Here is a 12723-nt window from a genome sequence, read left to right on the forward strand (position 1 = left end):
GTTTTTACTCTCTGCGATGCATGTCTAGTCAAAAACCACCCTTGGAAGAAGCTGTGCCACAACCAAATATACGATGAAAACTGCTTTAAAATTTTGAAAAGTTTTGCACGGGGATCCTTTGGAAACTAATTGTGGCAAACAGGAGCTTTTGTGACGCTGGCAATCGTCGGGAAAGCCGGAAATGTCGGCATTTTGGAAAACAGCGTCAAATACAACACGCTGTCGTCGAGTTTGTAGTCGTGGGGTCGTGGGGAAATATGCATCAACACGTGCACCCATTCAATGCCGGAATTTACCGTCCCTGGCATCCATACATCACACCCGGTTCCTATCAGGCATCCTAGTAGCTAGAGATTGGTATAACCAGAGAATCCCATGCATATTGTTGAATACATCCCGGAATAATTCAATACAACTGCATGAACTAGGATGGAAAGTACAATGACAGATAAAGAAGTGTTCGGAATGTGCAGGCAAGCAGTCACACTGTCCCTACAAATGGCTCCTTCCCGTTAAAAACGACACTTACCATGTCCTCTAGATCCCTTCGTTCCATCGTCTATGGAACAGTGATACGAATCCAATTAAATGCTGTGGACCGTTAGCCTATGGGGGCAATGATAAGATCTCATCTAGAGTTTTTTGCAGGCTACCTTCATCCTTTTCCGCGAAAGCATTCATCACCCACGGCACAGACATGCTAAGACTCGATCTGGTCCAGTCCAGTCTGATCTTTTCTGGACAGGGCGGAATGAAATCTACAAACAGGATCAATTCAGTCCTGTCCCGTCTGTCTTTGTCCACCGTCCAGTCCTACCCTGGATTTTTATGTTGGGGAGCCACGAGACTTTCGCTTAGTGGTGCCGGCAGGACCATTGGCAAATCACGGCTCTCTGGGTACCATGGCAATTACTGTCCAATCCAAACGGTTGAGTTACGCAATGGCTTCACTACTTCTGCTCATGACAATTTTGCCACCTGTGCGTGGAGGTGTCAGCACGCCTCCCTCTGTCGGTGTTCCGGCCGGCGTCACTGGAGGTTCGCGCGACTTGCGGTACGCCGGGGTCGCCACTGTCCACCAATGACCGGTTTCCTGGCGGGTCTTTCGACATCCCAAGGCCGACTTTGACAGCGAATGAGCATAGGTCGCCTCGGGCTGAGGATGGGCATGACAGTCTGCTATAAAACCGCGCTCCGCCTTCCCACCGGCACCACTCGCCCTGCTCTGCCCAGCAGTCGTCCGGTCCCGCCCGCCCCAAACATGAAGCTCGTGAGTACAGCGCTCTGATCGTCAGTACATGCGGGATCTGCGTGTGACTCGGCTCTGTGAAATACGAGCATGAGGTGGGCATCATGTGCAGGAATATGTCCGGAAAACTTTTATTTCACCAGAAGCCGAGCCATGTCACTAACAGCAGCGGTGTTAGGGCTCAGAAGCATTTCGATTCGTTTCATTCCATACATCGCTATAGACCTAGTGCTAAATTTTCCCAAATGCTGCGGGGCAACCGCAAAGGTATCCCCGACCTCTCATCACACGATAGTTCCCCATGGCTATGACCGAGGGCTACGACCCAATAGACATGACGGGATGCAAGCATTTAGAACTGGTAGACATGGTGTCTCGGCTTTTGTTGCTCATGCTGTCGCCTGGTGATGGAATTCAAGCCATTCTCGTGTCAACGCTGACCTAATGCGACCTTGTATCACGTGTTGCAGGTGCTTGTCCTCTGCCTGGTGGCTCTAGCTTGGGCCGACAAGGACGCCAAAATTGTGAACCAGCAGTTCGAGATCAACGAGGATGGCTCCTACGAGGCCCAGTAAGAATACCAGTCCAAGAAGGCAGATGCTAGGCGCTTATTTATCATTGTTATATCATATAACTATCATAAAAGCTGCATTCGTCCAATGCGCTGCTAATTACGCCATTGTCGAGGCGCGGTGAGGTCATCACCTAAATATCAAAATGCTTGTGCGTAACAACAATAAGCAACCGTGGTGTTTAAAGCATGCCATTCAATTTCCTGTGCATGTCAAATTCGATTTCAACATCGCATTGGTTCATTCGGACACCTGTTCTCCAGGCACGAAACCAGCAACGGCATCCGCGCCGATGAGAACGGCATCTCGTACCCGGGCAACGAGCCGGAGACGGGCAACTATGTGAGGACTGGCTCCTACTCGTACGAGTGGGAGGGCGTCACCTACACCGTCACGTGGGAGGCTGACGAGAACGGATACTTCGCCCAGGGCGACCACCTCCCCAAGTAAAGCCCTCTGTCCTCTCTCTCCGCTTCCTACGTCCCTCCGTCGTTTCTGTCTCGTGTCCAACCACTGCGAAGAAGTACTTCGTTGCACCATAAGCCCTCGTGCCAGTCCCGCGTGTTATCTGTGATCTGTTATCCGACATCATCAATATATTTAACAACGAAGTCGACTGGTTTGCCTCTCCCGAAGTGCGGATACTGTTCTATCAACTGACGGTGGTGGAAAGCATATCGCAGCCTGTTCCAAGTAGGGATGTCAATCGGAACCCAAACACTTCGTCAACTAAAAGCCGATGCAACTCAGCCATCTTTGGATCGGTCACAGAGAAGTCTGGCGTTCCTTTCTTCAACATACAAGCATTTCATGCGCAACGTAAATTGATACGTATCACGCGCAAAACAAAAAATTAGTCTGGAACAACAACACGACACTTTTGTGCCATAACCAAGTAGTTTCACAGTGCATAGTAGCTGTTCAGAGATAGTAGTGTGATGGCTTACAGAGGGACCCACAGAAATTCAAAGAGAGTCCACACACCCACCCACACACACTCCACCCCCCCCACACACCCACACCACCACCACACCCACAACCACCCCACGCCACGCCACACGCGACCACAACCCACACCCAACCACCCCACACACCCACACCCATCACCCAACACACACCCCACACCCACACCCACCACACCCACCCACCAAACCACCCACACCCACACAACACACACACACAAACCACACACGCAAACAACACACACAAACACACAAAAAAAACACAAAAACACACACACGCATAAGAGATGCAGTTTGAGAGACAGAGAGAGAGAGAGAGAGGAGAGATAGAGAGAGAGAGAGAGATAGGGAGAGCGAGAGAGACACAGAGAGACAGACAGAGGAGAGAGAGCGCGCGCGCGCGACCGCGCGCGCGAGCGGGCGCGGGCGGGGGGCGCGCGCCGCGCGCTCGCGGCTCGCTCGAGCGTCTCTCTCTCGCTCTCTTCTCTCTCTCCTCTCTCTCTCTCTCTCTCTCTCTCTCTCTCTCTCTCTCTCTCTCTCCCTCTATCCATACCCCCCACGAAAAAGTACAGAATTTTTCGAGCAGACTATGACCAGGTAACTCAAGCCTGTATAACCCCACAGGAACGTCATTGAAATGCTGCCACCCTATTGGCTGTGCGGTGTTCGAGGCCAAGAAGAGGGTAATCGTGAAATCGCTCATGTCTGGCTTACAAACATAATAAAAACATCAATTGTCTCTTGATCAAAATTGTGCACGCTGTGCAGCCTTCAAATACCAAGGACGTTCTGTGCTACATAATGCACAACCTTTGACATGTGTAATAGATATTACGAAAAAAGGACTTGCAATCAAATAATTTGAGAAAAGCGCCATACCCAAGCATGCGAATGCACGTAAACACATAACATCCATCAGAAAATGAGCACTAAAACCACGAAAAGATCAAAACACGAGCCCTTAACGCTATTTTCGTCAGCGAACACCTCCAGCACCTCCACTGCTATCTCTCGGTGAGCTGAAGAGCCACGTGTGAGAGTTAGGGTGACAACTTTGCACAGCCAGTTTGTCAGTACCTCTAACATCACACAAACGTTACATGACGCAATCGAACAATGGCGCATTGAGTAGCATGTTTACTAAAAAAAGAGATCATGTTGTCTAGAGCGGTATTTCTTCTTCAAAGTATACCAATAGTTATAAATGAGCTAATTAGTTGATTGTGCGGTGTTCGACGCCAAGAAGAGGACAATCATGAAATCGCTCATGTCTTGTTTACGTGAGCACGGCTTACAAACATAATAAGCATCAATTGTCTCTCGATCAAAATTGTGCACGCTGTGCAACCTTCAAATACCAAGGACGTTTTGTGCTACACAATGCATAGCCTTTGACATGTGTAATAGACATTGCAAAAAAGGACCTGCAATCGAATAATTTGAGAAAATCGCCATACACAAGCATACAAATGCAAGTAAACACATTACATCACCAGAAATTAGGCACTAAAATCACGGAAAAGATCAAAATACGAGCTCTTAACGCTATTTTCGTCAGCAAACACCTCCAGCACCTCCACTGCTATCTCTCGGCGAGCTGGAGAGCCACGTGTGAGAGTTAGGGTGACAACTTCGCGCAGCCAGTTTGTCAGTACCTCTAACATCACACAAACGTTCCGGGACGCAATCAAACAATGACGTATTGAGTAGCATGTTTACTAAAAAAAGAGATCATGTTGTCTACAGCGGCATTTCTTCTTTAAAGTATACCGATGGTTATAAATGAGCTAATTAGTTGATACATGATGCCTACTGTCAAAACTAAAAAATATTGAATATTCCCATTTATTTCTGGATCATTCATGAATAACGAAGTTTATTCAAGTTAGCTGTGAACGTATGTGAGTGTATGTAAAGTGTTCAACAGCGACGTAGCCAGAATAAAGCATTCTGTTCGGTTGCATCGGCGTCGGATACGTCACCGAAACCTAACAAAGAGCTTTGACTGGAGAGATCTGGGATCATGACTGTTCGTGAGAATAATCATGCTCACAACCAACAACCGCAGCTTTATAAACATCCATGTCTTTTCACACCTGTTTTTACTCTCTGCGATGCATGTCTAGTCAAAAACCACCCTTGGAAGAAGCTGTGCCACAAGCAAATACACGATGAAAGCTGCTTTAAAAAATTGAAAAGTTTTGCACGGGGATCCTTTGGAAACTAACTGTGGCAAACAGGAGCTTTTGCGACGCTGGCAATCGTCGGGAAAGCCGGAAATGTCGGCATTTTGGAAAACAGCGTCAAATTCAACACGCTGTCGTCGAGTTTGTAGTCGTGGGGTCGTGGGGGAATGTGCATCAACACGTGCACCCATTCAATGCCGGAATTTACCAACCATTTATTCATCATAGCGTGTTTCTGCCCCGTCCATAAATCAACTTTACCTTCACGTTCACAACGTTGCGTTTTTATGTGGCCAAAATGCTACCGGATCACCTCCCAGTCGCCGGCGACCAGTATTTTAAGTAACACGACGAAATACGCACGCACCCAGTGTTGCCGACGTCCGGCAGCAGTCATTCAATACGTACATTTATCCATTCACTGAGCTCAAAAGCTCATTCACAATGGTCATGATGATAATATATGATGACATGAACAAATATCTCATAATTAGATAAATTACCCGACCTCCTTCTTTCAAGAAAGTGCCAGATAGACATCCCATATCGAATGAGACGTAAGTTGCAACGGGTACGTAAAAAACCCACAAAATGAAGTAAGTTTTCGCCGAAGCTCAGTGCTGTGACAAACAGCACTTCCACTGGCTTTGCGAGGTGTGTTTTGGTGTCACTAAAGAGTCTGACAATACAACAGCATTAGAGCAGGACTGGCAAGAGGCAGTGGCGAAATTAGAGAGATCTGGTATTAGCGGTGGTAGCAAGTACGGTTTGCGTGAACTTTCGGAATGCATAACAACGCTCCAACCGCGGTGAAAATCTGGAGAACAAAATTTGAACGTCCCTGGCATCCATTACATCACACCCGGTTCCTATCAGGCATCCTAGTATCTAGAGTTTGGTATAACCAGAGAATCCCATGCATATTGTTGAATGCATCCCGGAATCATTCAAATACAACTGCATGAACTAGGATGGAAAGTACAATGACAGATAAAGAAGTGTTCGGCATGTGCAGGCAAGCAGTCACACTGTCCCTACAAATGGCTCCTTCCCTTTAAAAACGACACTTACCATGTCCTTTAGATCCCTTTGTTCCATCGTCTATGGAACAGTGATACAAATCCAATTAAATGCTGTGGACCGTAGCCTATGGGGGCAATGATAAGATCTCATCTAGAGTTTTTTGCAGGCTACCTTCATCCTTTTCCGCGAAAGCATTCATCACCCACGGCACAGACATGCTAAGACTCGATCTGGTCCAGTCCAGTCTGATCTTTTCTAGACAGGGCGGAACGAAATTTACAAACAGGATCAATTCAGTCCTGTCCCGTCTGTCTTTGTCCACCGTCCAGTCCTACCCTGGATTTTTATGTTGGGGAGCCATGGGACTTTCGCTTAGTGGTGCCGGCAGGACCATTGGCAAATCACGGCTCTCTGGGTACCATGGCAATTACTGTCCAATCCAAAAGGTTGAGTTACGCAATGGCTTTACTACTTCTGCCATGGCAATTTTGCCACCTGTGCGTGGAGGTGTCAGCACGCCTCCCTCTGTCGGTGTTCCGGCCGGCGTCACTGGAGGTTCGCGCGACTTGCGGTACGCCGGGGTCGCCACTGTCCACCAATGACCGGTTTCCTGGCGGGTCTTTCGACATCCCAAGGCCGACTTTGACAGCGAATGAGCATAGGTTGCCTCGGGCTGAGGATGGGCATGACAGTCTGCTATAAAACCGCGTTCCGCCTTCCCACCGGCACCACTCGCCCTGCTCTGCCCAGCAGCCGTCCGGTCCCGCCCGCCCCAAACATGAAGCTGGTGAGTACAGCGCTCTGATCGTCAGTACATGCGGGATCTGCGTGTGACTCGGCTCTGTGAAATACGAGCATGAGGTGGGCATCATGTGCAGGGATATGTCCGGAAAACTTTTATTTCACCAGAAGCCGAGCCATGTCACTAACAGCAGCGGTGTTAGGGCTCAGAAGCATTTCGATTCGTTTCATTCCATACATCGCTATAGACCTAGTGCTAAATTTTCCCAAATGCTGCGGGGCAACCGCAAAGGTATCCCCGACCTCTCATCACACGATAGTTCCCCATGGCTATGACCGAGGGCTACGACACAATGGACATGACGGGACGCAAGCATTTAGAACTGGTAGACATGGTGTCTCGGCTTTTGTTGCTCATGCTGTCGCCTGGTGATGGGATTCAAGCCATTCTCGTGTCAACGCTGACCTAATGCGACCTTGTATCACGTGTTGCAGGTGCTTGTCCTCTGCCTGGTGGCTCTAGCTTGGGCCGACAAGGACGCCAAAATTGTGAACCAGCAGTTCGAGATCAACGAGGATGGCTCCTACGAGGCCCAGTAAGAATGCCAGCTCTAGAACGTTAACACCTGGTGCTTATGTGCAATTGTTGTGTCAAATAACGACCATTAAAATTGCATTGACACCAAGGTCAGTTAATCGTCCATTTTGAAGGCTTTTTATGTCGCAACCATTATACCATATTATGGAGTTCAATCGTGCGTAATGCCGAGATACATCCCTGGTGTTTGTAACATTGTCATCTATTTCCTGTGCATATCAATCTCTATTTCGACACCGAATTTGTTCATTTGGACACCTGTCCTCCAGGCACGAAACCAGCAACGGCATCCAGGCCCAGGAGAACGGCATCTCGTACCCGGGCAACGAGCCGGAGACGGGCAACTACGTGAGGACTGGCTCCTACTCGTACGAGTGGGAGGGCGTCACCTACACCGTCACGTGGGAGGCTGACGAGAACGGATACTTCGCCCAGGGCGACCACCTCCCCAAGTAAAGCCCTCTGCCCCCTCTCTCCGCTTCCTACGTCCCTCCGTCGTTTCTGTCTCGTGTCCCACCACTGCGAAGAAGTACTTCGTTGCACCATAAGCCCTCGTGCCAGTCCCGCGTGTTATCTGTGATCTGTTATCCGAAATCAGCAATATATTTAACAACGAAAGTCGACTGGTTCGCCTCTCCCGAAGTACGGATACTGCTCTATCAACTGACGGCAGTGGGAAACGTATCGCAGCATGTTCCAAGTAGAAATGTCGATCGGAACTCAAGCACTTTGCCAACTAAAAGCCGATGCTTGTCGGCCATCTTTGGATCGGTCGCGAAAAAAACCTGGTGGGCATTTCTTCAATATCCGAATATTTTTTACCCAACGTAAATTGATACGCATCACACGCAAAACTAAGGATTGGTCTGGAGCAACAATGCGACACATTTGTGCCACAAGCAAGCAGTTTCATGCCTTAGAATAATTTTTTAGAGACAATAGCGTGGTGGATTACAGATGGACCCACATAAATTCGAAGGGAGTGCTCCACCTTTTATGGGGTTTTGAACTGAAACAGCTGTCTTGAAGACTCTTCAGTGCTGTTTACAATCCTGCTCTTCTTAAAAACCGAGCCCCCTAGTTTCTGAGCTGCACACCTGCGAAAATAGAGAAATATATACTGGGGAGAGCATTTCAAATTCATTTTGGCATTCATGACATCGTAATAGCGACATCCAAATCCTGTCCTGCGCCCGCGAAGAAATATAGGCTATTTCGAGCAGATTATGACAAGGCCACTCAGGCCTGCAAGACATCATAGGAACGTCATTCAAATGCTGCCACCCCATTGGCTATGCAGCTTTCAAGCCAAGAAGGGGATAATTGTGAACTCGCTCATGTCTGGCTCACGTGAGCATGGTTTACAAATATAACAAACATCAATTGGCTCTTGATCAAAGCCGTGCAGGCTGTGCAACATTCAAGCACTACTGACTCTTTGTGCTACATAATGCAAGAACTTGGACATGCGCGCTGGATATTACGAGAATAAAACTTGGAATCGAATAACTCAAGAAAAACGCCCTACCCGAGCATGCGAATGCAAGCAAACACATTCAATGCACTGGAAAACATGCACGAAAACCACAGAAAACGTCAAAACCCGAGCTCATAACGCTATTTTCTTTAGCAAACACCTCCAGCACTTCCACTGCTATCTCCTGGCGAGTTGAAGAGCTACATGTGAGAGCTTGGGTGACAACTTTGCACGGCTAGTTTGTCAGCACCTCTAACATCACACAAACTTTCCATGACGCAGTCGAACAATGACGTATTGAATATCATGTTTACTAAAAAGAGAAATCGTGTTGTCTTGAGCAGCTTTTCTTCTTGAAAGTATAGCAATGGTTGTAAGTGAGCTTATGTCATGATTTATGGTGCTTGCTGACATATCTTCAAACGTGGAATATTCGCATCAATTCGTTGATTGTTCATGAGGAAGAAAATTTATTTGAATAAGCTGTGAAGGTAAGCAATGCCAAGCTGTCAACAGTGACGTACACAGAATTACAGTATTCTGTTCGGTTGCGTCTGCGTCAGATTCGTCACCGAAACTGATTGCAAAGTTTTGGCTGGACATATCTGGGATCATGACTGTTCGTGAGAATAATCATGCGCGCAACCAGCAAACCGTAATTTTATAAACATGCATGTCCTTTTAAACATGTTTTGGAATCTCCGCCATACATGCCCAGTCAAAAGCCACTCATGAAGGAAGCTGTGCCACAAGCAAATACACAATAGAAAGTGCTCTAGAAAATGTTTGAAAAGTTTCGCACCGAGATTCTTTGGAAAGCAACTGTAGCCAACAGGAGCTCGTGCGACGCTCGGTTGTGCTGGTAATCACTGGGTAGGCCGGGAATATCAGCATTTCGAAAAACAGTGCTAAATGCAACGCGCTGTCGTCGAAATTGTAGCCAGTCCTGGGGGAATCTGAATCAGCACGTGCACCCATTCAGTGCCGGTATTCAACACACCTTTATTTGCTATACGGTGTGCACTGTCTTCTCCATAAATCATATTCACCTTCACGCTCGCGACTTCAAGGCAGGATAAAGGAATGTAGGATGTTTTTGCCATGCAAAATTCTTGGGCTCCTAGCTGAGATTCGACGAACATCAGTTCAGTATGAGGCATATCGTGCTTGCTGCTTGGAAATTACAAATGCAAGCCTTGCACCGATTTCGCAAAAAGCGTTTTAACTAATCCTACATCCTATTCTTCTTAACACTCTGAAATAGTCTGTTCTTTTTTATGTGATGTGATGTTTTATGTGGGCGTGTTGCTTAGAAATAAGAGAGTCGGTAGAAGTAATACGCCTCGTGAAGTGCAGTGCTGCGAACTGCACCGAATGGACTTCAGATGGCTATTTCATTTTAAAACTCCAAGTCAAATGCGTTATACTCCCTTTAAATGATCCTCAACGCCCATTTGGCTTCAAAGGACACCAATGCAAACAATAATGTCGTGGCGTGGCGTCTAACACCCTCTGTCGATCCACATCGCTGCCAGGTATGGTTATGATATAAGAAAGTAGGTGAGCCAAACGCATGTACCTCAAAAAACAACAATAATTTAGCTTGCTCCGTATGATCCACTTTCTAAGTTCGATAACGTGTTTGGTTATTGAATGTCGATCAAGTACATGATTACAATCCAGTCATTATCGAAATGTGCAGTGCATAGTGCAACCTATTAAAAATCACCAGCAACTATTTCAAATATTTTCAGCGCAAGAAGCCTTCGTGAAATCGGCTAGAAATGATGTCCTCAAATCGTGGCATTTTTTTTTTTAAATGCGTGGCAGTTCCAATGGTGAGCATTTCAAAGCTTCACTACTTAAATTCCTATCGGTCTTGCTGTAAGCCACGAAATGATTTGCTCTGAAAGTCATTCCATAAACCGTGAAACTGCTTGGTAATGGCACAAAAGTATCGCGTCGTTGCTCCAGACTAATCTTTAGTTTTGCGTGTGATGCCTACAAATTGGCGTTGTGTATGAAATACTTGCATGTTTAAGAAATGTCCGATGGCTTTTCCGGGGCAAAAGCAAGATGATTTTTATCGCTTTTCAGTTGACAAGGTTTTTGGTCGCCGATTGATATCACTTTTTGAAAGAGGCTGCGATGCTCTTCTATCGCAGTCAATTGACTGAAATGTATCCGCACTATATGCACTGTATGACAGGCAGACCCATCGACTTCAGTTGTTAAATATATTGACGATTTGAATCACGGATCACAGAAAACACGTAGGACTGGCAAGACGGCTCATGGTGCAAAAAAATATTTTTCCTAGCGGAGGGACACGGGACAAAGACGACGGAGGGACGTAGGAAGAGGAGAGAGGGAATGAAGGGCTCTACTTGGGGAGGTGGTCGCCCTGGGCGAAGTATCCGTTCTCGTCGGCCTCCCACGTGACGGTGTAGGTGACGCCCTCCCATTCGTACGAGTAGGAGCCAGTCCTCACGTAGTTGCCCGTTTCTGGCTCGCTGCCGGGGTACGAGATGCCGTTCTCCCGGGCCTGGATGCCGTTGCTGGTTTCGTGCCTGAATGTCAGAAATAAAATAAACCAATGCAGTGTTGACGTCGAATTCGGTATGCACGCAAAATAAATGACATTGCTCCAAAGATAAGGAATGAATCTTGGCAATACACATAATTAAACCCAGTAATATGGTGTAAAGGTTGCGACATAAAAAACCTTGAAAATGAACGACCAACTGGGCTTGGAGTAGGTGCACTTTTCATTGTCGTTATATGCACATAACATACGTATATTTAGTAATATACACTTAGTATAATATTAAGTAATGCACATTGCACGCTTAGAACTTAATATATAATATGCATTATACAGTTACACACGAGCGCCTAGTGTTTGCGTTCTAGAACTGGCATTCTTACTGGGCCTCGTAAGAGCCATCCTCGTTGATCTCGAACTGCTGGTTCACAATTTTGGCATCCTTGTCGGCCCAAGCCAGAGCCACCAGGCAGAGGACAAGCACCTGCAACACGTGATACAAGGTCGCATTAGGTCAGCGTTGACACGAGAATGGCTTGAATTCCATCACCAGGCGACAGCATGAGCAACAAAAGCCGAGACACCATGTCTACCAGTTCTAAATGCTTGCGTCCCGTCATGTCCATTGTGTCGTAGCCCTCGGTCATAGCCATGGGGAACTATCGTGTGATGAGAGGTCGGGGATACCTTTGCGGTTGCCCCGCAGCATTTGGGAAAATTTAGCACTAGGTCTATAGCGAGGTATGAAATGAAACGAATCGAAATGCTTCTGAGCCCTAACACCGCTGCTGTTAGTGACATGGCTCGGCTTCTGGTGAAATAAAAGTTTTCCGGACATATCCCTGCACATGATGCCCACCTCATGCTCGTATTTCACAGAGCCGAGTCACCTGCAGATCCCGCACATACTGACGATCAGAGCGCTATACTCACGAGCTTCATGTTTGGGGCGGGACCGGACGGCTGCTGGGCAGAGCAGGGCGGGTGGTGCCGGTGAGAAGGCGGAGCGCGGTTTTATAGCAGACTGTCACACTCATCCCTGGCCCGAGGCGACCTATGCTCATACGCTGTCAAAGTCGGCCTTGGGATGTCAAAAGACCCGCCAGGAAACCAGTCATTGGTGGACAGTGGCGACCCCGGCGTACCGCATGTCGCACGAACCTCCGATGACGCCGGCCAGAACATCGACAGAGGGAGGCGTGCTGACACCTCCACGCACAGGTGGCAAAATGTCACGGAAAGAAGAAGTGAAGCCATTCCGTAGAATAGCCGCGTGGATTGGACGGCAAATGCCATGGTAACCAGGGAGCCGTGAGTTGCCACTGGTCTTGCCGGTGCTACCGCACGGGGTCCCATGGCTCCCCAACACA

The 12723-nt window shown here is 47.6% G+C and overlaps 3 protein-coding genes across 3 annotated transcripts in view; 2 read left to right on the forward strand and 1 right to left on the reverse strand.

Moving 5' to 3' along the window:
- The window catches only part of LOC119100929 (endocuticle structural glycoprotein SgAbd-4), a 22046-nt gene extending 9721 nt beyond the window's left edge, over positions 1-12325 (reverse strand). The window contains exon 1 of the mRNA XM_037224136.1: positions 12287-12325. Coding sequence (XP_037080031.1) covers positions 12287-12295 — 9 coding nt within the window. The 5' untranslated portion in view covers positions 12296-12325. The remainder of the gene's footprint in view (positions 1-12286) is intronic.
- On the forward strand, positions 1219-2426 carry LOC119100927 (endocuticle structural glycoprotein SgAbd-4-like). Its single transcript, XM_037224132.1, has 3 exons — positions 1219-1270; positions 1720-1820; positions 2085-2426. Exons 1-3 carry the CDS (start codon positions 1262-1264, stop codon positions 2269-2271), a joined length of 297 nt encoding a protein of 98 aa, XP_037080027.1. The 5' UTR covers positions 1219-1261; the 3' UTR covers positions 2272-2426.
- Positions 6744-7949, forward strand: LOC119100928 (endocuticle structural glycoprotein SgAbd-4). Its single transcript, XM_037224133.1, has 3 exons — positions 6744-6779; positions 7229-7329; positions 7601-7949. The coding sequence occupies exons 1-3, from the start codon at positions 6771-6773 to the stop codon at positions 7785-7787; spliced, it is 297 nt and encodes a 98-aa protein (XP_037080028.1). The 5' UTR covers positions 6744-6770; the 3' UTR covers positions 7788-7949.
- Positions 12326-12723: the final 398 nt, after the last annotated feature.

The sequence above is a fragment of the Pollicipes pollicipes genome, unplaced genomic scaffold (assembly GCF_011947565.3).
Source record: "Pollicipes pollicipes isolate AB1234 unplaced genomic scaffold, Ppol_2.1 Scaffold_4881;HRSCAF=5763_pilon_pilon_pilon, whole genome shotgun sequence".
Lineage (NCBI taxonomy): Eukaryota > Metazoa > Arthropoda > Thecostraca > Pollicipedomorpha > Pollicipedidae > Pollicipes > Pollicipes pollicipes.